Source organism: Antedon bifida, chromosome 5, assembly GCF_963402885.1.
Source record: "Antedon bifida chromosome 5, ecAntBifi1.1, whole genome shotgun sequence".
Classification (NCBI taxonomy): domain Eukaryota; kingdom Metazoa; phylum Echinodermata; class Crinoidea; order Comatulida; family Antedonidae; genus Antedon; species Antedon bifida.
This window is the reverse complement of record NC_136230.1, coordinates 9,152,987-9,179,946: the sequence shown is the minus strand read 5'-3', so window position 1 is coordinate 9,179,946 and position 26,960 is coordinate 9,152,987. Positions and strand designations below refer to the sequence as shown.

Below are 26,960 nucleotides of genomic sequence, written 5' to 3'. Positions count from 1 at the left end.
TTCGAGCTATGCTCGACGCGATTATGAGATCATGTTCCGAATATGAGCACTGTTTCTATAATTTACAGTATGATTTATATATATATATATATATATATATATATATATACTATATATACAATTTTCAGCATTCCACTGACAAAGACTTATGTAGAGCATCTTATTTGTCCAGTAAACAGGATTGACACACTTGAAAAGAATATTAAGCCTAATCAGGTTATCTTAATTTGCCTGATTAAAAAAAAATTATTATTATTTTTTTAATATTAAAAACAAATGGAAAAACGCCCAACCCCATTATATAATTCCTCTTTTAATTGACAAATATGTGCAGTTTCTGCTGAATTTCTTTTTATTCGAACTTAAAAGCATCATGTTAAAGAGTTAAGCCTAATAAGAGTCTACTAATTTTAGCAGACTCTTCAGTCTTTGTGTTTTGAAGGACGCCCTCTACCAAAGAATTGTACTGTCGATCATCGTCGCGCGCGAGAAAACATGTGGAGTAAATAAACACATTCACTGTGTTGGTAAAGGTAAACATTAGGTTACTTTTAGTTTACATTTGTCATATAAAAAGCTAATTTCATGAAGTGAGTGTCATTATTGTAGTTACTGCATTGGCTAGGGCGAGGCGTGCAGTACTAGCCAGCCTCTTATTAAGCCTAGAATCTAGTAGGCTAGGCACTAGCTAGCCAATCTGAATTGCATCCGACTTGGTGGTTGGCTGCTGCTGGACTGGGAAATTCCCACCCGACGATGAGAATGAAAAAGCCTCCTACTAACTGTCTAGGCTAGGCGTAACTAATTTTCTGTCTACAATATCAACCTAGTTATTTTGTCACATAATAAAGTTTGATAGACCAGGGAAGAGTGAAATTACACATTTTTCAAACAAAGTACAGTCAGTAATAAAATAATTTGGTGAAAGGTCAGTTGCGAAAAATGTACAGTTGGACTGCAGCTTCCTTTTAGATAAATTAATGCATTGATTGATAATTTTTGTAACATTTTAGGGCAAGGAACCTATTGCGATTTTAAGAAATCGGAATACCTAAATGTAAACAAACGTAATGTCTTCAATCAAAAAACTTAGTATTCAGGGGATAAGAAGCTTTGGTCAGGAAGATGGTGACATGCAAGTTATTGAGTTCTACACCCCACTCACCCTTATTGTTGGTCAAAACGGTGCCGGGAAAACGGTAAGAATATCCTAGAATTAAACATTTAACATGTTGACTTCTATAGATCTTTTACACATCATATCACAAAAACTTTTTTTATGGATTGTTTTCCATAAATGCACATTTGCTTTTCTGTTATAAATTCTTTTAATGTAATTTATTAGGATTTGTACAGTAAAATGTGTGTTTCTTTTTTTATTAGACCATTATTGAAAGTCTGAGATATGCTACAACAGGAGATATGCCACCAGGTGTGAAGGGAAGCGCCTTTGTACATGATCCAAAGGTATCTATTAACAGAAACAGCTACTGTATTACAATATGATCCTTCAAGAGCTGTATTGGTTATTGTTGTGTTTCAAGTTTTTCTAGATCGAGTGCACCTACTGCAGTTCTGTACCGATAATCCTCTCAAACCTATTGACAAACCTTTGTAGTCTGTCCCTATCACCTTGTGAGATGTTTCCACCCCAGCAAACCAAACAATAGCTATCACTGTGGAATTTTCTCGACTGTGGGACTTATTCGACTGTTGCTGCTTACTGATTTCACTTACTAGTGACCTTTGTGTAGCATTGTGTATGTTAGATTTACTTGTAAAATATTTAACTTATTTACATGCAGGTGGCAGATGAAATGGAAGTAAAAGGACAAGTGAAGATAAGAATCAATGATATTGCCAATAAACCAATGGTTGTGACACGAAACATGATTGCTACACAGAAGGTAAGGATGTAGCAACAAATGTGGCAGAAAAGGGGAATAACCAGCACTCAAATATTCAATTGTATGTCTAGCCAGGGCGGACGCAGGGGTGTACAAGCCCAAGTGGCCCGGGCAACACCCTTAATTTTATACTAAATGTTTTTTTCTTAGATCCCATTTTATTGTATACAATATCCATATAAGGTTATAGAAGTCCAGGGCTGGAAGAGAATATTTGTAAATTGTGCATCGTAAAATTTAACCACCAGAGTAACCAATACCGTGCACAATGTATCGGCGGTTAGCACTTACTGTATCTGGACTCTTTGGGCAACCCCATTCAAATAGTCCTGCGACCGCCCCTGCTAGCCCACATGTATAACAGTTAATTTATGTACAAATACATGCATAATACACATGTACACATACTGTATATGACATGAGTGGCGGTATATACAGCACCCTTTGTGATTCCCAGATGGTCTCCCATCCAGAATGCAACCTGTCACAGCATTGCTTAACTTTGGTGATCTGGCCATATAAAGCAAATATATGCAAATTTGAAGCATAGAAAAAAAATAGCTCACCACAATTTTCATGCTATATGTATTATGTTTAGAATAACACTTTTGAACCAATTCATTTTGCAGCCAAACAAAGTGGAGTTCAAAACGGTTGAAGGTACCATATTTAGATTCACCAAACATGGACAAGTAAGGCTAATTAATGATTGAAACGCTATCATACATTTTAGAAAAGTGTATTCATTATAAAGCGAGCAAGTCAAATGGCTGAGCACTTTTAAGTGCTCAGCCATTTAAAAGGCAGCTCTACCTAAAGAGCCAAAAATATCGACATGGGTTTGAGGCTGACATGTTCCTAGTTATGGTAGTTGAACAAGTGTTCTTGGATAAGGACTATAATCTGTATGTCTGGTGTACACAGTTTACCCATGTGCACTTTAAAGTACCCAGTTCATCATTGGAGACGAGTAGGGAGTTACCCCGGTGAACTGGTTCATAAAATAGCCCCTGTATCTGGAGGATTACCACCTATCTGACAGGACAGTGATACATTTTACTATTAATAATCCTTGGCCACATGTGCCTAAAACATATAATAGAATATACAAACTGCCAATTTGTAGCTAATTGACTAAATGCCAAAAAAACCCAAATTACATAAAAACATTTACAAATACACCCTTGACATGGAACAGCACCTCAGTGTTGTACTGTGGAACAGCGGTATTATACAGTATACACTTTGTAATCAATTTATCTTCATTTCAGAGAATAAGCACAAGTTCAAAGTGTCTTGAACTCAACAGAGAGGTTGGTGTAGTATTATTTATTATTATTTATTTTTGCAAATTAACAGAAAATTTGATAAGACTATTTAAATTTGTTTATGCAAATTAACATCTTAGGATTATTTTAATTAATTAAAGCCTGTTGGCATAGGATAATTTAGATTTGTTTATTCAAATTGAAAGAGAGCTTTGATTATTTAAAGTGCAAACTAACAGAGAGCTTGATAGGATTATTTAATTTAGTTTATGCAAATTAAAAAAACCTGTTGGCATAGGATAATTTAGATTCGTTTATGCAAATTGAAAGAGAGCTTTGATTATTTAAAGTGTTTATGCAAATTAACAGAGAGCTCGATAGGATTATTTAAATTTGTTTATGCAAATTAACATCTTATGATTATTTAAATTAGTAAAACATTCTATTTACTAGGTAAAATTATGTAAATTGACAGAAAGGTTTGCATATGTTTTTAATTAAATATGTTTATGAAAATTATTTTGTTTCTCATTACCAGATGGAAAGGTCTTTAGGAGTGTCCAAAGCAGTTCTTAACAATGTTATATTTTGTCATCAAGAAGACTCCAATTGGTAAGTATCTTTAAAATAATATCATCATTCTTAATTCTCAAAGCCTCTAAGCAGTTCACATTAATACCCTGGCCTTTTTTGGATCAAACACATACCATACTATTGTAGCTTGTAATCAGCACACTTGTGTATCCATTTTGTACACCTGGATGAGAGGCAAACGTAAGTAAAGTGTCTTGCCTAAGGATACAAGCAATGCGACGAGCGTAAAAATCGAGTCCAGTCCAGTGCCTAATACACTGAGCCACAAACTTGTTTTTACAACTCGCAATGTCCCTGTTCGTGATTGGTTAATAAATGTATTGGTTCGTGATAATAATTGGTTTGTATGCCACTAATGTCACATGTTGTATGGAAAGTTCCCAAATAACCCTTTTTTGCTTGTTAGTTTTTAAAAGAAGAAAAATGCTAAACATTTGTTTATTTTTTATGGTTTGGTTTTTCAGCTGGAATATTGCACCGTCATATAATCTACTGCCATTTATTGAAAGCCTTAAACTGTCCTATTCAAATCAGTGACCCAATCTCATTAAAATATTCTCCACATTATTATTGCTTGAAAAAAAAGTATTGTTCTTTTTTTCTTTTTTTTAATACGATTTCCGCAATTTCTAAGTTATATTTTTAGTTTTGGGTGTTAATAGGTATATACACAGAACATGCCCATTGATTTTCATGAAAATTTATATATTGGTCATGTCACAAAAGCTTATTATAATAAAATCTGACTTACCTATATCTTTTATAAAATTATTATTAAATAGCACGCCCTCTGTATTCTTTTAACATGGACCAAAATATCAAGTAGTGAGCCCTCTCTCTCCGAATAATGTTTTTCCTCCTGATATATTTAGCCAAGTACTTCACTCAGTTTCTGAGTGCTTTCATTATATTATTTGTATACTGTAATACTTGATGTTTGCATTGATTTTCTGAATGTTATTTTATGTTAGGCCTCTTGGTGAGGGAAAGGTTGTGAAGACAAAGTTTGATGAGATATTTGCAGCAACTAGGTACATCAAGGCTCTGGACAGCATTAAAAAAGTCCAGAAGAGTCAAGTAAGTATACCATTTAATTGAAATTCACTATACTAAAAATACATACCATAAAATGGAGTCTTTTTGAGAAGATGCCCATCTCGAAAAAATCCCCCTTCGTTGGTTTGCAAAGTAATCTAAAAAAAGAACCCCATCTCAAATTGGGTTTATTTTTTATATTGTAGGGCCTTCTTTTCGAGACTGTATTTGAACGTCTTGTCTTGTCTTGTCTGCCTTCTTGGCAAGTATTAGGCAGAGAATGTCTAAAAACTTATATTATTGTAGTACCAGTACAAACAATTTACAGCATTCATTTCGAAAGGAAGCCCACCAAGAATCCTAAAAAAAGAAAGATTCAAGATTTAATTTTATTTGCCAATTTAAAATAGAAATAGTATGAGTACATTTTCAAACATTTAAAATTCTAAAATGTATATTAATAAAATTATTATATAAAAATATTTAAGCATACTTGAGATATATTATTTAAAACAATCAATATTTAAAAAACAGAAATGAAATACCACATGGGATACAATATTTTAAAAGCAATGTATAAGAACATCAAAAAATACTATAAACATTACTTTATACTGGTTCCAATAATTAGTTAAAATATGCAATAAAAACTGGCTAAAAAATAAAAATGTTGACTTTACTATGCTTAATTGATTTAATTGAGATTATTCAGCGTTATACAACATGATCAAGTTCTACATCTGATAGATTTATACAGATAATTTCTCTCGGTACGCATTTTATGGTAATTACTTGGTGTCTTTTTGAATATTAATGGGATTTAGATTTAATACATTTATGACATATTTCCTTCAGCGAATCATTTCTGTGGTTAGACTACATTTCTTCACGATGCGTTGGATAGAAGTTTTATCTTCTTTACATTTTCCATACCATAGGTGTACAACACAGCATGACGACCATACACACAAGAAAGGTTAAAATTTGAATGACCAAAATTAGTTTAGACGATTTTGCCAAATTACACTCAACGTATGCAAATAATCCAAATTTCTTCACCTTAAACTAGTATGATTTGTACTAGAAAAATGTCTGGATGGATCTATTTAATTTTATTTGCCCATCATCATTTTTGATTGCCATGGGACCTCGGGCAATTGATTCTGCGAGCACTGATGTCTAAAATTGTAAAATGAAGTACTAAAGCCTAATGCATAAAGCAGGAACCCTACCATTTTATTTGAATATTAATATTTGTATTTTACAGTCAGATGATGTGAAACAATTCAAAGCGGAATTAAAGTATCTAAAAGAAAACAAGGACAGATCAGTGCAAGTAGGTTACTTAAAATACAAATTAGTATTGATTAAATTGAAATGATTGACTGTTGGGTATATGTTACCTATAGGCTAGCCTAATCAATCTAGGTGGAGAAACACAGTTAAAGTGTGGTTCCCACTAGTGACGCAAAGCAAAATATTGATGCAAAGTGATGTATTGCATAATCACAAGTGGAAACTGACGACGCAACAGTGCTGCAACCATCGCATGTTTGATTTTACGCAGGCAGGGTCGAGCACAATTATTGGAAGGGGATTTTCTTATGTTGCGTAGCTTGTATTGCGTTGCTCTGCTAGTGGGAACCAAGCTTAAGTCTACCCTTATGGGATGATGAACTATGGTACCTACTCAATTATGTTGGGGAGGTCTACACATTCCAACAATATGACTGTAGCATCGTGATGGAAACCAACTTTATCTATATGGCAGTTTGTAGGTTAGCCACACACTAAACCATTTATTGGAACTGGAGTTGTTTGTGTTTCTTTTTAGCTGGAAAAAGACCTTGAAGACATGAACACACGGATGGAGGTGTCGAAGGACACAGTTACCCAGATTGCTAATAAGTTAAGACCTATTGAGGTAATACAATTAAAAATGAAGTACCATTAACAAAAATTGAATTGGTAGTTCCTATACAATGTAATTTTACATTACATTATTGTATATAACCAATTACAATTTTCAAAATAGATTCAAGTCTTCTTCTGTAAGACTTAAACTGTTCATTGTATATATGACTGTGCACTTTAAATAACCTATCTTTTGGAAGAATAGGGGGTCCATCACTGTCGCCGTGGACAGACGAATTAGCGCCGTTTGGTAGCACTCAACACAATGGCACCCTTGAGTTGAAAGTTGTAGGTGTAAACATCGAGTCCACAGCGATTTTGAAACTACTGTATAAGCACAAAATATAATATACAAAGTAAAGCAATGTGAAATGTTTGTATTTGGCGCTATTAAAGTCAATCGTTATTAGTAAATCTAATTGTTTACTAATTTAAATTATCATTTTATTGTAATAAATTCATCTAGGAAAGACAGAAAATGATTATCAGTAAACAAGGTGATATAGCCAACCTGGAAAGCAAAGTCGGTGAGTATACTTTAGATTTTATCAGGCTTTCAGTCTAAAGAATCACAGGTAGAGCCCTTCTTTTTCGACATTATTCTGACAAGGGGACACTTTCTCATGATATGAACTAGGAGTATCCAACCTAATATTCTTCTATTCAAGGGATACTTCTATTAAAGGGACACTTTATCATGAACGAGGGGCAATATATTATTTAACAACCAACCTCTGTCCAGGGGACACTCTTTGGGTCCTCTTAAGGGTTCTACTGTATGTAAAAAAAAATATTACTGTATGTTTGTAAATTATGTTTCAATTCGTCTTTAATCCACAGTAGTGTAATTTATTGTTATTTATTGGTATAATTAATATATTTTAATTTGTTAGCAAAACTGAAAAGTGACAAAGAGCATATTGTAAGAAGTCAAAGAGAAATAGAAGGAAGTTTGGAGGAGATTTTTGACGGTAAGTTAATAAGTTGTAGAGATATTAGTAGAAAGTTAAAATGTGTACAACTATCAGCATTCAGCCCGTAGAACACGATTTTAAGTGTAACTTATACATTTTTGTTCATAAATATTTTATTACATGTCTTTTAGAAAGTGAATAGAATACACATTATTAAAATGTATCTAGGATTCCTTTGAGGCATTCCAATTGCTATCAACAGAAAAGACAATTTATAGTGCTTTGAGTTGTAAGTCACTTGCCATTAAGAGAACACTTAAGATAGCAATTACGAAACATGATGGTTAAGGAAGGACGACGAATATCCTGTGTTCGCTAGAGCGTAAAAACACAGCCGTTTTATTAGTTACGCACCCGTGCGCGAAGACGACGACTGGCATATATCTCTTCGATCCCTCCCCTGTCCCATGGCGCGGGACCCTTCTGAATTGCTTGGCTATGGTGATACAGCATAGGTCTAGCTAGGGCCTCGCATTCAAACGTCGCTTTAACACAGCCATTTTAACCCAATAAAAATGTTATTTCATTAAAAAATTAAATTAAAAGTTCAAATATTATTTAGAGTTCTGAAAATTCTACATTTAAGTGTAATTTGAACTGTATATTTAAGGTTATATACATTATTTCTAGTCGTTCTCCGTAAATGGGAAAATGGCAACTTTATCGTCCTCAAAAAGTTAAGACGACGGAATTTCACGCTAAGCTTCACCCACTTTGTTAAAGCTCATGCATGAATTATTCATGAGCACCGTACTGTGGCTTCCCATCATATTTCGTCCTGTTGTCGTAGTTGGGTCGGTGAATTTCATTATGCAACACAAGAGCTTTCTTTCTACTGTGAGGTTGATGGTTGAATGCTTAAGGCAAGGGTGCAGTAATACATAGCTGCTTCTTTGGCATGGCTTTATGGCTAACACCCTCTCCATTAGTAAGTCTTTGTAGAGTAATTATAAGATAAAATGGAGTATTTATTTTATAGTAACAACGGAAGAATTAAAAGCAATGATTCGAGAACACAAATCTAAAGTCGTTGAAAAAGCTGAAAGCCTAAAGCAGGTAAGGCCTAGTCATAAAATATGATATGATTATTTATGAAAGAAAAATAAGCATCTGTAAAGTTGATGTTTCAAGAGTCTGATTCCCCTAGATTCATAATACAAATTTTCCTTTGAGGTGCAACCCCAACTCCATAATAGAGAGCTTGTGATTAGCGATGACTGATGATCAACTTAAATCATGTCAATCGATGTGTCGTCGGTCTTTGTCTGTATCTAGAAACCATCAAACCGTTGTCGAGGAGCGAGGACTTGGTCCCGTTATTCCTGTCTGCGCACAATAAACTACTGTAACATGACGTAGTTTAGGTGTCGGTTGTCGCAAATCAAAAGTTCCCTATTGTGTCTTTTTCTACTTAATACTTCTTAAACTCTGTGATGTGCCCATATATGGACATGATTATGTCATATCACTACCATATTTGGGCACATCACACTTTTTTTTCTAGTCACATTGCAATTATGCTTTGTACCCCCCTCATTCTGATTGATGATATTTTCCATTTGTTTTTGCTTTCAGAGTGAAAAGAGGATTAGTAGACAGACAACATATTTACAAAATCTCACTGACGGCAAATCACGTCAGATGGTTGCCCAGGGCAAGTTGGAGCAAGAGGCAGAGGTAGATATATATTATATAGAATTGTAATTTAAGGGGCCCTGTTTACCATCCATATTGGCATGGGTTCGAGACCAACTCGCTCCTAGTTCTGGTGGTGGAACAAGTCTTCTCATATAAGAACTATAAACTGTAGGTCTGGTGTATACATTTTTCCTATGTGCACTTTAAAGAAACCAGTTCATCATTTGAGATGGGTAGGAGGTTACCATGGTGAACTGGTTCATAAAATAGCCTCTGTATCATTACCACCTAAAACTAAAAGACAGTGATTAATTAATTAATCACATGTGCCTAAAGACACTAAATAAAAAAAATAAAACACAGGGCAGCTATAAAACAATAATTACAATCACATACAAATACTCACAAACCAAACTTATGAAAGGTAAATTATACAAAAGCATACAAAAAATCAAAATTGTCCAGTCAGAAAGTATCTATGTCCACTTGCGAGAGGTACCAAATGCACTGAATAGGTAGAGAAAAAAAGGCTTTGGATGAGTGTCCGTAATGGGAAGTGAACACTTACAAGAGGTACCAAATATACTGATAGATAGGAAGTACAAACAGGTATTTGATGATTTTCCATTATATTAGGATTGATGCCCGCTTATGAGAGAGGTGCAACTGTATAATAATTTAATTTTCTCTGTCTAGATCCAAAAGAAAAAGATTGGTGATAGAAATAAGCTAATACAACACACTGTATCAAGCCTGAATATGGCTGGTGAGTATTTTATTTAAAATTCAACATAGATATTGGCTGCTTTAATTTGTTTTAGATAAAATATGATTTATTATTGTTTCCACCAATTAAAAGATCAGCTTTTACATTTTCTTTATATTTTTTGGTTTAGGCTTCAGCCACTCAGACTTTGAGATGGAAGATGTGAATAGATTTCTGGCAGAACTTACAAACATGATAAGTAACCATAGCGATGAGAGACAACAAAGAAAGGTACTTTCAATGTTAGGCTTAAAATATTAATTGATGTGAGAACCAAATCTTTCGAAAATTTTTTTGAATCTTTGGTAATGGAATTGGTTTCAGCAATGAGAAAAATCTTCTTACTATGACAGAGCCAGGAATTGAACCAAAGACCTTAAGATTAATAAGTAAGGTTGTTCACCATTAAGCTTGGTTCCCACTTGGACCCAACAATGTAGGGTGCAACACAAATGAATTAACCAATCACAATGGACTGTTCAGGTGATCCATCTCATCATAATTGGTGAAAATACGTATGTCCAAATTGGAACCAAGCTTGTGCACATCAAAGTTGGTGTCTATTGATAATTAAAGATAGATAGTGTACTTGTTACCTGGGATTATACTTTAATGATCTCAGATTTTAAGTTGAATAAGATCTTTTAGCTGCTTATTCATCTAATAATAATTCATGTTCCTAAATGGAAACTTCAGTTGTATGGTCATCGTGCATTTTCCTGTGTTCAGCACCCATTTTGTGGAATACACTAACAATAGACATAAAGACATCAGAAACACCTTCAAAATATGACTGAAAACCCACTTGTACACAGAAGCATTTCCTGTTTAACTTTGACAAGCGCCTTTGAACATTATTTTTATGGATACCGGCGCTATATAAGTCTGATTGATTGATTGATTGAATAAGTGTCTTTATAAATGAACGCATATTGTTATTACTTTGCCAAATAGAATTTTTATAATTATAGTACTTGCTTTGTTTGTTTGTAGCATCTACAATTATCAAATTAAGTTATTTTCCTGAATGTGTTTGCGTTAATAGGTATATTCTTACAGAACATGCCTAGTGAAATTTCAAGAAAATCGGTTCATTGATAACTGATTGATAAACATGGTCTGAAATATCAACATGCGCCCTCTGTGTGGCAGTGTTTTGCCAAGTACTTCACTCAGTTTCTGAGTGCTTTCATTATTTTGTTGTCTATTTGTAAGGAATCTTTTGAGGAGGAGGAGGCAACACTTCAGATGGAAGTTGATGACATCAGAACAACTCGTACAACCCTCCTGAGCACAGACAAGATGAAGACACAAATGATGGTAGTTATTTTATTTAGCTTCACACAAATTAAAATCTTACAAAATGTAAAATATTGTAGAGAATAACCTATGCATATTCATTAATGGCCATTATGACACCTATTTACTAGAGTATAGAGTGACTCTTTATATAGGCATATCCATTGAATTTAAAGTATCTTCACCTTTTGTTCATTGGCTACAATAGTAATTGCTCAATAAATGTATTGTAACCAAATAGTCTTGAGATTTATTTATATTTTAACAAATTGATACCTTGGTACAAATGTGTGACATTGATATAAAATCTCGAAACAAGTCTGTAATCTTTACAGGTGTCAACAATGCCTGTAAAGATTACATTAATGTTACCCAGCGATATATTTGCACAATGCTTATCTTAAATGAGTTTTTGACTCTGTGATTATATTACACTGCGACACACTAGTGTGTGAAAACTTAAGAGAGTATAACTGTAAGTCAGTAAGATTGTCCTGGTGAGATATTTATGTAAAAATTATTTACATTTTGTATTACATGTGTGAATATGTGTGAGTATTTAGCAGTAGTATGATTTATTTTTTTTTTTAATTTTACAATACATTTTTAAATGCCCAACATTCTTTATGTTAACAGAAAGAAAATCAGGCAGAGCTTAAAACCATTAAACGAAAACTACATAATATGGAAGAAAATGCCCACAAGTTGACCAATCTGGAGAGAGAGTTCCAACAAGCAGTAAGTTTGTTATATTTTAACATGGAATTAAATGCACTCAAGTTAATTTGTTTTGGGTATTAAGTCTTAAGCCCATTTTTTTCATTCAAAATTTTAAAATAAATTTTTTTTTTATAGGAAAACGAATTAAAATCAGCTGAGAAAAGGCTAAACCTAGATCAATTCAAAGTTGAAATTCGGGAACTGCAGAACGAAAAAAAAGATAATGATCGTAAGATTAGTGAGCTCAAGTAAGTTATGTGTCTTGCAATATTCATTATTAAATCCATTGATTATCATACATAATGATCATACAATATGATTTCTTTTTAATTTGTAGTAAAGAATTATCAACTCTGACTCAACAATCACAGATAAGAACACAACATCGTATGCTACAAAAGAATAAAACTGACAAGGAATCCGAAATTAAAAAAATGTAAGAAAATTAAATATTGAATGTAAAAAATGTAAATGTGAGGGAATAACCTGTGACTTATACTGGGCTGAATTGCGGTGTGAACGGCCAATATATAACTTTCTTCTCCCCTAAAGATCATTTCATGTCGAGTGCTGTCATCAAACGGCGCCTATTTGTATGTCCATAACAACAGGGGCTGAATGGACCAGTACACCGAGATAACCCCTACTTTTTTGAAAGATGAACTGGGTTTTTTGGAGTGAACATGAACCAGAGAAGACTTGTTCCACCACCAGAACAATGGTCGAAGGGTGACTTGAACCTGTGCTGATGGTTTGCGGCGCCTTGTCTTAAAGGCCAGGTGCGGGCAAAAAAATTAAATTGATCATACATTCCAATAATTATCGATCTATAGTTTCTCCTATGTTTCATAATTTTTGGGATTTTATTTGTGTTACACGAGCTTGTTAAAAATAAGCACTTTCTTATCAGTGGGGGATAGTTCAAATTACACAGTAAAATCTCTATTCTTTTGTACGCCCTTTTTTAAATAGAGAGTCATTTTAAAAAGCTATGAAAACTAAACGGTGTGGTAAAAAATGTTATCAGATGACTAAATATCGGTATGTAACTTGAACATTACATTTCTGGTATTTTTATTCAACTTCAGATTTTTATTTTTTACCTTTTAGGGAGTCACCAGACATGTTATTACATTAGGTTAAATACCTAACTACTGAAAAAAAGTCTTCCTAGAATTTTTTTGCCCGCACCTGGCCTTTAAGTCCTTTTTCGAGAAGACTTGTTCCACCACCAGAACAATGGTTGAAGGGTGACTTGAACCTGTGCTGATGGTTTGCGGCGCCTTGTCTTAAAGGCCAGGTGCGGGCAAAAAAATTAAATTGATCATACATTCCAATAATTATCGATCTATAGTTTCTCCTATGTTTCATAATTTTTGGGATTTTATTTGTGTTACACGAGCTTGTTAAAAATAAGCACTTTCTTATCAGTGGGGGATAGTTCAAATTACACAGTAAAATCTCTATTCTTTTGTACACACTTTTTTAAATAGAGAGTCATTTTAAAAAGCTATGAAAACTAAACGGTGTGGTAAAAAATGTTATCAGATGACTAAATATCGGTATATAACTTGAACATTACATTTCTGGTATTTTTATTCAACTTCAGATTTTTATTTTTTACCTTTTAGGGAGTCACCAGACATGTTATTACATTAATTAATTACATTATTAACTACCTAACTACTGAAAAAAAGTCTTCCTGGTTTTTATGGAAGAATTTTGCCAAATTTTGTATTTGACCCTTTTAAGGGAAATTCATGTTTTTTCGTCTTGATTTCTGTTACAAATATTTGATTTATGTACAATTAACCAAATATTATATTTAAAATTCATGCCTGTACCTGAGCTTTAACCAGTTGGTGAATCAACTTGTAGAATTGAATAATGAAGTTATTTTATATATGATATATGACTGGTATTGGATATTTTGTATGTAATTATACTCTCTGGATGATATGTATAGAAGCATTTAAAGTATGGTATGATTAGGGATAAACTATAAATTTGTTGTTTTCCTCTAAATTTCTTAGACGCAACCGACATGATGATGAGGTCCAACAGCTGCTTGGTCATTTCCCAACAACAAATGTTAGGGCTCAACTTCAAGAATTTTGCATGTAAGATAAAACCTTTGTTTGTATTAGTTCTCTAGGCCTATCACACAAATACTTTTTATTATGATTTAATTATCATTTAATTAAGGAAAACAACTAATGAGCTGAGGCAGTGTCAAAAAAGATTACAGACTGGAAAATCTGAAATATCTGGAAAGGAGACAAAAAGAACAATGATTATGTAAGTTTGACTTTATTTTTTTATAAAATAGTGTGAAAACCTTAATTTTTTAAAATGTTTATTTTTAAATGAATGTTCATATTCAAAATATGTGATTGAAGTATGCATAAGTGTTTGTATCATTGTCATTTGATTTGTTGATTTGGTATCATGTGTCATGCATTATTTTCTTCCATTTAACAATTGTTGGTACTATTGAATGCTCAGATATTTGTAACAATTTTGTGCGGCGCGCTAGGTTTGTAAATGTTTGGAAAAGTCTACAGTCTACTAATGCTCTACCCTTTGACCTTGCATTTTTAAATGGGCTTAACCTTTGACATTCGAGTGAAGAGGGAAATGGCAGATTATTAATGTTAATATAAGTGATCAGGACAGACATTTGGACTGATGGTTTGTGGCTCTTGGCAGATGCAATTTAGTGAGAGTCTATCGGTGGAGATAGGCTTTTGTGGAAACGACCAACATACAACATATTGTACGACACACAAGATAGATAGATGTAGAGAGAAGGTGTAGCAAATATCCCTTGTAAAAAAGTTGCAAATTCTTTGCTAATCTGTATGTAAAATCTCAAAATGTATAGGGACCAACTAAAGAAGAAGGAAGATGAATTGCGGACTTACGAAGAAAGACTATTCCAAGAGTGTGGCAGTCAAGATGTTGATAGCAGTCTGAATGAACTACAGACAACTATTAATAACCTACAAAGGTAATGTCTTACCAAATCTGAGGTGATGGTATTAATAACACACGTCTTAATGAACTCTAACAGAAAGATCTTTTATAATTTATTCCGATTATATGCATATTTTATAATCTTTTGATTTTGTCTACTTAACTTTGTGTAGGTTTGTTGTTGTTTTGTAAGATAAATATATTATATATATATATATATATTATTTATATGGTTAATTTTCAGTGAAAAGGGAGCCCTCTCTGGTAGCAAGCACTTATTTGAGCGTTACATAAAATCGCTGAGGCGTGCTGAAGCTCAATGTCCTTTGTGTCATCGTGGATTTGATGGGGATGATGAAGTTGATGAATTAGTTCAAGAGGTACATAATAATAAAGTTCATTTTCATTATAGTGTATAATTGATGTATGTTTATAGCCAAATAGGATGGTCACATGACAAGATTATTTTTTGTTTCGACTTTAGCTGGAGAGTAAACTGCGTATGGCGCCGCAAAAAATGATTGAAAAAGAGAACTTAATTGAGCAGAGTATGGTAAAGAGGAACAAACTGGTACACATGAAACCACTTAAAGAAAATGTAAGTAACGTAATGTATTAACATCGGCACCATAACATTTGAGTAGGGGGTTACACTGGTGCACTAGTACCCACACAGCCACTGTCACACACAGCCACTTATAATAACTGGACCCTTTGGGAGAACAGTCTTTGACTGAAGAGGCCACCCAATATAAATAATAAATAATAATAATAATTTTTGATTGTTGTTAACACAGTCATCCTCAACAATTATCTTCAACATCATCCTTTTTTTCGAAAATATTTCTGTTTTGTTGTCAGTGCGTATTTGTTTATAATTTTTTTATTTTAGATGAAGAAGTTGTCTTCTGAGATTCCTGACCTCAAATCAAAGGTCACATCAATTGGAGATGAAATTGGTAAACTACGCAGCACTATATCCCAGGTATGATCAGGTTTAATGTGTTTCTCAACTGTTCTAAACTACAGTAGAACATCTATTTTCCAAAAAATTCAAACGACACCTATGTTAAACTATTAAAAGATAACAATCGAATGTCGCAATTTGATTTTTGCTGCTGTACATTGATCTTCTGTGGTTTTGAGTTTTATTTACTGCAAACTGATTGATCTTTTTTTTTTTTTTTTTTCCCTGTGTGTGCGTTTTTTTTGTCTTGCTTGTTTCTCTTAATTCCCACTCTTATACACATATCCATTTTATTTGCATAGGCATACCCAGCACAAGATACCCACATCTTCTCGTGATTATGCCTTCCTCCATAGCCTTTTTTTTTTTAATTCTCTTTTCTTTTGTCCATTCAACAATCATCATAATCTTAATTATTTTACCTTATTATTTCTGTACACTATGTTGTATTGTATTGCTATGGAGGAAAATAAATGTCTTTTGAAATGAAATGAAATCTATTGATGACACCTTTTGGACTCAACAAAGTGTTCCCTGAATAGGGGTTGGCCATAGTAATAAACATCTTGTAAATTTCACAGAAAAGGAGGGTTTCTACTGGCTATTACTGAATTTATCAAATGTAAAATCAAATTTACCAGAACACAGTCTGTGTGGGCTGGCCTAGTTTACCAGTAATGTTGGTATTCTAAATGTGTTTTAATGATAAAAATTAGAATTTTTGTCCTTTTGAACTTCCCTTTCCTTCTGAAAAGTTTGTTTTAAATGAGTTATCAGTTTTGAGAGAGTCAGTTACTGGCAGATTTCACGGCATTGTCATGTATGAGACAAAAGTGGAACAACTAAAAATTAGCTTTAGCACCCCTTTGCCCCATGTGTTCTGCCACTGTTCATCTGTGGTTACTTATTATTTTGTTACTGTATCAAAATGCTTTTTTTGCAATAGGAGGAAGATCGTATGAATTCCTTGCAGTTGGATGAATCTATGGCCAATGAGATTAGACCAGATATCATGCGAATGGAAGAATGCCAGAAGGAACTAGCCTTACTTGACCGAAAACTGAATCAGTTGACAATGCAAATGGCCGGTGCAGGTAAACCACTATATAAGGCAGCTAGAGATGTATATCTATTTTTTTACTTCTTGTTTTGGTAGGATAGACAGGTGCCTTTTCACTCGAGAATACTGTGTTCAGGGGAGCTCTCATATGGGTGCTGGAGAACTGAGCGGCGTAAATGGTTCCTCTGCTTTTCTTTTTTTGATTATCTTAGGATATTTTATGGATCATTTTTGTGTGTAAAGCACTTAAAAACATTGTATTAGGCGCTATATAAAACTACCATTATTATTATTTCAGTTGGATGTGTTGTGAAGGGCAGGTTGCTATGTTTGAAAGGAAGAAAGGACATGGCACAGCTTTTATTACTATATTTATACTTTTGACCTAGAATATGGATGCAGGCTGCTACTTATTTTGTTTATTTTGACTTCCAGATACAAGCAGGACTATTGAAGTTGTTGAATCTGAGCGTAGAGATTTGGAAATCAAGTTGTAAGTATTTTTGAAACTTTGGACTAAAACTGAAGGGTGTGGGAGAGTAATGAATTCATGTACCATCACATGAATATAAAAACATTCATTATTTGTTTTATATAACATCTAAGTAGATTCTTGTCATTGCCATTTCCAATGTTCCGATTATTGTTGCTTCCATTAGCAGAACAACAGACGATTCTGCTACTGGATTTCACACAGATTTTTTTCAAACTTGAGAAGATTATTTTACATGAAAAAATTGAAAAAAGTACTATTAAACAATTGTTTTATTGTCATGTGACCTACTGTACAATCATCCAATCAAATAACAGGAATTTACCTAGATGGCACAGAACATGAATTCCAAACCGCCCGGTGATATACTAAAATTTTAATTAATTAATTTGAAACTAAAGATGAGAAAATCTGTGAGAATTATTAAAAGTCACCCCAAACGAGATGTTGGATAGATGTTATATAATATATACTATGCAGCTGTCCAGGTTCACAGGTTTCTGCATTTTAATCATTAATTATTTTGCAGGGAGGGAGTAAATAAAATGGTTGAATCAAAGCGCAGACAAGTTGAAGAACAACAGGAACGTCTACAACTCCTGAATGCAAAGTTAAACAGCATAACCAGTGAAAAACTCCGACTGACGGAAGAATTACAGCACCGAAAACAACTAGAGAATCAACAAATAGAACTTGCATCGTCCAATCAGCTGTATGCTAGAGAGATAAAGGTATTGAACTTGTCTGATTGGTTACTCAATGTTTACAGTATTTATTAATAGAAAGATAAACTTTATTTGTCAAAATTGAAAATTGAAACCGCATGTGTATGGATTACAATACTCCTAATGTAATATTTTCTTTTTTTAAATACAGGATGCACAAGACCAACTTCAGCCAATAGAGGTAATGTTGACCTAATATTTTTAGCACTTCGCTCTGCTGACAACATCCATGTTGAACAAACTTTCTGATGACATAACACATTACGATCCTTGTGATTTGATTGGCCAGATTGAAGTGAAAGCAAAAACATTCCCTTGGAGCAACTCTAGCGAAGTCACGCGCTGAGCCTTCACTAGTTTCGAATTCACCGCGTTGAAGTTGAGAATCGAACGATGCCTACAAGTTCGATTTGATGTTCACACTGAAGTTGTCCGTCGGTTCGATTTGACGCGTGGCTCTTCGTCCGTAAATTGTTCAGTGTGCACTGGCCTTTGATAGTTCTACTATATATATAGCCTATAATAGTAGGTTGATAATCATTGTGATGGATGTTTCTGGACATATGAATTTTGTAGTGATTTTAAAACCTTAAGTACCATTTTCAAACTTTTTTGAGAATATGTTTTTGGGCGCCCAGATGTATGTAACAAAACCTGTCTGAATGATGATAAACAATAATTGTTCTTTTTATTTTTTAGAGAAAATTATCAGAATTTATGGACAGAAAGAATCAGCTAATTGAAACCAAAGAAAGAGAACTTGAGAAACTAAGAAAACAGGTCAGTGAACAATTTGTTTATTTCATACACATCAAGAAAGTCTATCTCATTATCATTGATCAAAACTATTTATCTTTATTGATAATTTCAGATTGATCAAATCACTCAAAGACAAAAGGAAATCAGGATCTTCAACAATGAAATTAAAAGGTAATTTTGTTTGAAGGTTTGCCTGGCGAAATTAATATGTTGATATAAAGTTTTGCGGTACATCACATATACTTCTGAAAAGAACTGTTGAACTGTCTTATGACTTAATTAATAGCCTGTTCATACAGAATGCTAAAAAGCAATTTTGTTTGTTTATTTAGATATTATGATGAGGGAAAGGATGAAAAAATTAGACAAGGACTGACAGAAATCCGAGCAGCTGAAAAAGAAATATCATGCAAAGAACAGGAAGTTGAAGAATTACAAAAGATAATAGATAAGTTGAAAGAAGATGTTGCCAAGCAGCAGGTAATAGATCTTTGAACATTAGAAATCGAAAGCTCCATAATATGCAGTGTAAACAGGATAAATAAACAGGAGAAATAGACAGTCTACTAATTACAAATATAGCATATTCGTTTATTTTGTTTATTAAACAATCTCCACACATAAATACATAATAATAATAATAATAATACTAATAATGATAATATAAAACAAGTAATAACAATGTGTGTGGAAGAAAGCCTAAATTAAAGTTGTAAGAAAACTTTACGCCAAGGCTCCCAGAAATAAATGAAGTAACGATAGTTACATGGCAAGTGAGTGGCCAATCGGTAAAGACAGTGAAACAGTAATACCTAGCCATAACGTCGGCAAGGGTTCGAGCCTCACTCGTTGGTTCTGGTGGTAGAATGAGTCTTCTTGGATAAGATCCAGTGTACACATCTGGCTCATGTGCACTTTAAAGAACCTAGTACATCTTTTGAGATGAGTAGGGGTTATCCTGGTGTACTAGTATACACACAGTCACTGTCACATACAGACACTTATCATAACTCATCATGAGGGCCCCTTGATTGTCAGCAGACACTGTCTATGGTGATCCTCTATAAATAAGGTTAAATAAAAATAAATAGTTGGACAGTAAATAAAAAAATATGATGCTATACTAAAATAAGAACAATGTCATTTTTTTTTATAAGGAAAAAAATAAAACTTACACCGTACGGATTTTAAAAAGTGCCCATTTCTGTATTATTACAGGTAAATGAGCGTACAATGATGGACAACCTTCAACTGCGCCATAAAGAAGCTGATCTTCAGGTCGTCCAGGGCAAGCTGTCAAAGCTTGAACAAGATCTTGGAGGATTTGATCATGTTAGATTAGAAGAAGAAAGAGTACAACTGAATATGCAACATAATAATCTGATGAAAGAGGTAAGATTATATACCTATCTGTAATATCTGGTAAGAATCTATTTGAGTACTTACTTGGATAAACTATCTAATGCCATGTTTTCTGACTGCAAAAAAACACCTATAAAACATTGTGTATGTATTTTTACTGAATATACATACAATATAAATCTTGAATAACAAGGGGAATGGAAGATTAGTCTCTCCAATATCCAGGTAAGAATCTGTTTGAGTACTTACTTAAAAGCCATAATTTTTTGGCTGTAACTCACCTATATAAAACTTAAAATACAATATAAAAGATGAATGAAATATGTAAGATTGTTGTCTGTGATATCCAAGTAGAAATACTTAGTTGGATAAACTCTTTTATGACATGCTTCCTGTCTGCAATAACACCTATAACATTATTTATGTATTTTACTGAATATACAAGTTAAAATTTGAATGAAAGAGATAAGATATATTCTCTGTAATATCCAGTATGTGCAACCATGCTACCTGCTGATACATAAATAAATACATATTTAAGTATTTCTTTACACATTTTTTAGAAACATAATGCTGAGGGACGATTAGCCATCCTCAAAGAACAAATTAAGAGAGTCGGCAATGACCTTCAAAGTGATGCCTTGAAAGATGTCAAGGAAAAACACACTAAGATGCTGATAAAGGTTAAGGTGAGAATACTATAAAAAATTAAGCATTTTATATTGCGCACATTTCTATGATATGCTCATAATTAGCAGCGCTTCACATACTCATAACATTGGTTAAAATAAAAGGTCTGTAAAATATGATAATGATGCTTTGTATATACCTTTCACACTAGCAACAGCTTAATAATAGTAATAATAATTTATTACCAAATATTAAACAAGATTCTTGTTTTGTTACAGACAACAGATGTTGCAAATAAAGATCTTGACAAATACTATCAAGCACTGAACAGGTAGGTTGTAAGGCTCTGTTTTGGCATAATGTAATTCCATTTCAAGCAATGCATAGAGTCTCATTTTCTCCTGTATGAAAAGATTTAACTTTAGCCAACAGTACCATACAGATTGCAACCTTAGGCAAGATGCTTTACTCTCATGGCCTCATCCTTCAGATGGGATGTAAAGCAGTTGGTCTCATGTACATATAGTGCACGTAAAGAACTTGGTACACTATTAGAAAAGAGTAGGGGATCATCTCCTGGTCTGCTGGCTGCCGTTGGTCCGTGAAGGGCCTAATCCAATTTTCTTCAGTTTCAAGTTAATCTTGAGAACAAGAATAAATAAATTTAGCTAGGTATGAATTAAAAGCACTTAAACTATGACTAGAATATCATATCATTTATTGAGACAGGAATACAAAATAAATGGTATAAAAAACAGTCGATAGGCTCTCTTTTGGTACAAATGCCTAACAATGCCAAACAAGAATGCATTTATTTATTTACAGAGCAATCATGAAATATCATACAATGAAAATGGCTGAAATTAATGAAATCATCAGAGAGCTGTGGAGGAACACTTACAAAGGAAATGGTATGGACATTGAGAATTATTTATAATATATATTAATGTTTTATTTCTATTCAAGATTCAAATAACTATTATCCAAATAGGAAATTCTTTCATAGAAGACTAAAAATAGCAATGCAGTACAAACATATTAATATTTGTTATTTACAATAAAATCATTTTATACAAAATTTAGTGATGTAACTTTTTATATGCTTATAATCTAATGCACCATTTCGACATTACCTAGCAAAACTCTAGAGTTTACACACACCAGAGCGCACACCATAAAAGGTGCCCGTGTTGAAGCCCAAGCGTGTGTAAACTTTTGAGTTTTGCGAGGAAAAAAAAGAAAACCTTGACCAGTGATTCTGTCTAAAGTTTCTTTTATGATTGCCACAATAGATATTGACTACATTGAGATACAAGCAGATGAAGATGATACTAGTACAGCTAGTAGTCTACGAAGACAGTACAAGTACAGAGTTGTACTCATTAAAGGATCAATACAACTGGACATGAGAGGGCGCTGTAGTGCAGGTCAAAAGGTTGGTCATACAAGTTTCAGGGTACAATTTCCTGAGGTGTAACACTACGACCAACCTTACTCCTATTCAAAAGACACCTCTATTAAAGGGACACTTTGTGTCTTAAGAATTAATAAGATTGCTCAAATAATTAACGTCAATATATACAATCATGCTTTAAATTTGGTTATGAGTGATTTGTAGTGAATCTGGTGATGGTACCCAATAATTTATTTAAGAACTCAGTTTTTTACTTTAGCAATACATGACAGTAAGCAAGATACTGCCTTTTAGTTGATCATAAGATCTATTTAGCAATAATATTGTACTTTTTATCAATCTAATCAACAAAGTATAACCTTTGTTTGTGCTTGTTTAATGTTTTTAATATCTAGCCCTTGCTACCAGGCAAGTGTTCATATACTGTTTGTTTATATATTTTCTTACACCATTGATTGATTGATACCGGTTGGGAGCAACTTTGGGAGTACAGTAGAACTGGTGCAATTTGTTCACCGCGCTTCATTGAAGATTCACTTCTCTTTTTTTTTCTCCTCCACATTGTGATTGATTTTGATTTAAACATAGTGTAATGCCTCATAAATAGCTTAATCCAACTTGTCTCCAACTCATCATCTAACCAAGTCATTTTTGATTAGATATGCCTACAGCAACAAATCCAAAATGATTACGGCTCATATGTGCATCTCATGCATTAGTCTGTCAAGTATAGCACGCTGGGTTAGATGAACCGTGGTAGAGAAGAAAGCTGACTTTTGTATACATATTTTGATTTGATTTATTTCGAAGCCAGATAAAAATGAACAAAAAATGCAATAATTTTGTATGTTTTGTTTGTAAATAACGCCTTCTGTCAAGGATACAATTTTTAAATAGTTACATAAAAATACAAAACTACTGCGGTACGGTACTGAGGTAACATAAAAAGGATACAATTTATAAAAATGTTAAACTGTGTACAAAATATTTCAATTATTAGGCATGGGAATTAGGAATGCAAATTATTATCAGAAGTAACAACATCTTACTAGTACCAAATATAAATCTTTTTACTTCAAACGCAAGGATGTAGTAAATCCAGAATTTGTTGAATCGATGTACTTAAACTGGTACATATATTATTTTATAGGTACTTGCATCCCTTGTGATACGGTTAGCTCTTGCTGAGACCTTTTGCTTGAATTGTGGCATCCTAGCCCTAGATGAACCGACAACCAACTTGGACAGACCTAACGTTGAGAGCCTAGCATGTGCCCTTGTCAGGTGGGTGTTTCACAGTGCATCTTTTTGAAAGAGTGGGTTACCAGTGTTCTTATCCATTTAAGCCCATGTTGTTTAATCACATGACGGGGGTAACAACAACCACTTGATTATGGAAACCCATCCATTGGGACATACTTTAGGGCCTAACTGTAACTTGCACAATGATTATATATTGTTTAAAGGTTTGCATGGTGAAATCAAATGTTGATATAAAGTTTGTGGTACACTACGCATATTAGATTATATGAGATTCTCACTCCTGAGGACGATCAAAGCATATTGATTAAAATGTCGAGAAACTCAACAGTTCTTTTCAGAACTAATATATGTGGTGTACCACAAACTTTATAACTTACAATGATTGTAGTAATATGTATTAAACTTTATTTGTACTCTAGCATAATTGAGAACAGACACGGACAGAAGAATTTCCAACTGATTGTTATCACCCATGATGAAGAGTTTGTTGAACTTTTAGGACATTCAGATTATGTTGACTATTATTATCGTGTTCGAAAAAATGCAGAGTAAGATGTCTCCATATTTCCTTGTGTAAAAGTATTTGGTAGATGATGTCTAACCTGTTTCTTGTAGCTTTATGTGTGCTTGTGTTTTAGCACCTCGGATACAGTAAAATTATATATGTTTAGAATAGTAAATGCTCCTGATAATCCTTTTTAATAAAGAACTGGTGGCGCGGCAAAACAACTTGTATATAATCATAGGATAAAATGCATCAATATAAAATAAATATAAATTTATCTTAATCATTAAAGATGTCCCCCCAAAACATGAAAAATGAAGATTAATTAAACAGACTTTGAATAGGTTACTTTGTAGTTTTAATAAAATTAATATTTCCGTAGAAAAAAAAATATACAAAAAATATAGTTTTCACAAAATAAATGGTTAAATTCAACCAAAAACCGATTGGCTGGCAGCCAATTCGAAAATTTTGTACTTTAAATTACATTTTTTTCAAGTAAATAAATTTTGTTTTCGATCCAATTTTTGGTCAAAGAGGATAACTATTATGTGACATTAAAATGGCATATTCAACAAAAATTGTTTAAGAATTATTTTTTCAGGGGGACAATACATCAAAAAAAGAAATGAAGACATAAAAGATTCACGGGTTAACACAACAACTTTAATTAATGTGGTCCTTAATATATAAGTGAGAAAAAAAAAATTGCATTTACAGTATGTGAATTTGTATATAGATTAACTATAAAGTTGGTAATTTATTATGTTTGTATGTTTGTTAAATATTTACTTGTTTCTTCTTGTTCAGGCTCAAGTCACGGGTGACCAGGTTTGATATAGCTACTCTTAATGGTGGTGACTAAGGTACTTCCAAGATATTCATGAGAAACCAACGACCAAATAACCGGTTAAATGGTGTACTAATTAAAATTATCTCCATTTACATCAAGTAGAAACTTCAAGAAGAAATTTCACAAAACTGGTTTAAAATAAAATTGGAATACGTTATCGCTCTCACGTGGGTTAACTATACTACCCTAGTTCTGTGGCTGCTTGATTGCAACATATGTTAGGTGGTGAAAGTTTAGTCAAAGACCACTTACTGATTTAAATGGTTTTTGTGATATATAACCACAAATTCAGTGGAAATTTGGTGTTTTGTATATGTTTATTGTTAATCTGTTTTCATGTTATTTGGCATTATGCAAAAAAAGCAGGTCCCAAGTTATAAAGTTTATTACTACAGGTCATGTCACAGATTTTACTAGCCTGCCTGCTGATAAAATATTGTCTGCAATGACGCAAATCATAATCTGTAATACATGCTTGATGATACTGGTTCTAATTTTTACAGCCCACCTGAGAATAGATTGGCTAGTCTGGACGATTTGTTTCCACTACATGTCCTAAATGAAGTCATGCGCATAAACATACTTGTGATTTAAAACCAAATATAGCATGCAGAAAAGATTCCTAATGATAATTTCTTCCATTTTAATATAGTCATGAAATCTGAAAGATATTAATACATTTTTAAAAATATATTTGAATTACTTAATTATATCAAAGATTTAAATAGAGAATGGGAGTTTATGAAAGGAGGCATTTGGTCTTCATGCATTTGTTAGTAGATAGTAAATAGAAAAAAATAATAAATATGAAAAAAAATGATCAATGGAGAAGAAAAATCTGTTCAATTTTAATTTTGGTTTTTAATGTTTATTCCAGTTATAAAAATAGATAAATATTTCACAGTATTTAATTCCAAATAGTTGAATGAGAATTTTATTTTCTTTATTTTACACTTAATTATTTCTAAATTTAAATTTGATCACAAATTTACTATATTTAACAAATATAGGTTAAAAAAATTGAAAATATTAAACAAATAAAATGGCAAATGCGGAGAAAGAAAAATGAAATGGTAGTTTGTTCTTTTTCAAGTTGTGCAACCACAATTCAATTTGCATGATGCCTTTATAAATAAAAATGCAATATAATTCAGTAATTTTTGCTTAACCTCATGAAAAAATGTGCTGTATATACTCAGTATGTATGAGAAAGCTTACCATCAAATTGTCCACAATCAGTGTTTTGTAATCATCTCTAAGCCATCTCTACTACCAGCACTATGGCCAATATCATGGCTCTTTTATGCGGTGCCCCGTCTACAATGCTTATTTACCTGTGATACAGTTGTACCCATATTTTCCCATAGGATGGGTTCAAGCTTGTAGCTGATTTTTTTTCTACAAAAGGGAAAATCAGTTACCTTATCTCTGGGCTTCAGTTACAAAAGTGGGAGTGGAATAGAAATGGGTCAAATAAATAAATCCAGAACTACCAACACTCAGATGTTAATTTGCAATGCAAATAAAAAAGGTTGAATTTCTTGTTTTACATACATTTCTTCTTTTACGTACATTTCTTCTTCCACAAATTATATTCGTGGACGAAATGTGCCATGATTAAAACTTGTATCTAAGTTGGAGCTGTTTGTATCAGATCACAAAGTTCAATCCATGCCTGTACTCATCATAAAAGAGTTCTGGTTAAGCTGTTTAAAAAAATCTTTGGCACATTGTAGCTCCAAACCACTCCCATCAATTGGAGTTGCCGAAATAGGTCTCATTCAATTTTTAAATGTTTTTGTATTAAATGATTTTTCAAATCCATTTCTATTGTCAAC

General features: G+C 33.0%; 1 protein-coding gene across 1 annotated transcript; it reads left to right on the top strand.

Moving 5' to 3' along the window:
* Positions 1-477: 477 nt before the first annotated feature.
* Positions 478-26,177, top strand: LOC144842622 (DNA repair protein RAD50-like). The gene is made up of 41 exons (XM_078699081.1): positions 478-533; positions 1,014-1,199; positions 1,384-1,467; positions 1,806-1,907; positions 2,537-2,599; positions 3,179-3,220; positions 3,714-3,787; positions 4,741-4,846; positions 6,072-6,140; positions 6,639-6,728; positions 7,185-7,245; positions 7,612-7,689; positions 8,672-8,748; positions 9,268-9,369; positions 10,027-10,096; positions 10,227-10,327; positions 11,312-11,416; positions 12,032-12,133; positions 12,251-12,363; positions 12,453-12,551; positions 14,149-14,235; positions 14,321-14,413; positions 15,000-15,125; positions 15,336-15,471; positions 15,576-15,689; positions 15,984-16,076; positions 17,005-17,152; positions 17,554-17,611; positions 18,141-18,342; positions 18,488-18,517; positions 19,036-19,116; positions 19,208-19,266; positions 19,428-19,575; positions 20,314-20,487; positions 21,021-21,146; positions 21,366-21,418; positions 21,913-21,998; positions 22,380-22,522; positions 23,652-23,785; positions 24,184-24,312; positions 25,080-26,177. Exons 2-41 carry the CDS (start codon positions 1,071-1,073, stop codon positions 25,132-25,134), a joined length of 3,942 nt encoding a protein of 1,313 aa, XP_078555207.1. The 5' UTR covers positions 478-533; positions 1,014-1,070; the 3' UTR covers positions 25,135-26,177.
* Positions 26,178-26,960: the final 783 nt, after the last annotated feature.

Excerpts from the sequence above, each read along its gene's own strand:
- LOC144842622 (XM_078699081.1), top strand. The coding sequence starts at position 1,071 with ATGTCTTCAATCAAAAAACTTAGTATTCAGGGGATAAGAAGCTTTGGT. Across the intron at positions 12,552-14,148 it reads GAATCCGAAATTAAAAAAAT|ACGCAACCGACATGATGATG; the intron begins GTAAGAAAATTA and ends TAAATTTCTTAG. Across the intron at positions 18,343-18,487 it reads TGTATGCTAGAGAGATAAAG|GATGCACAAGACCAACTTCA; the intron begins GTATTGAACTTG and ends TTTTAAATACAG.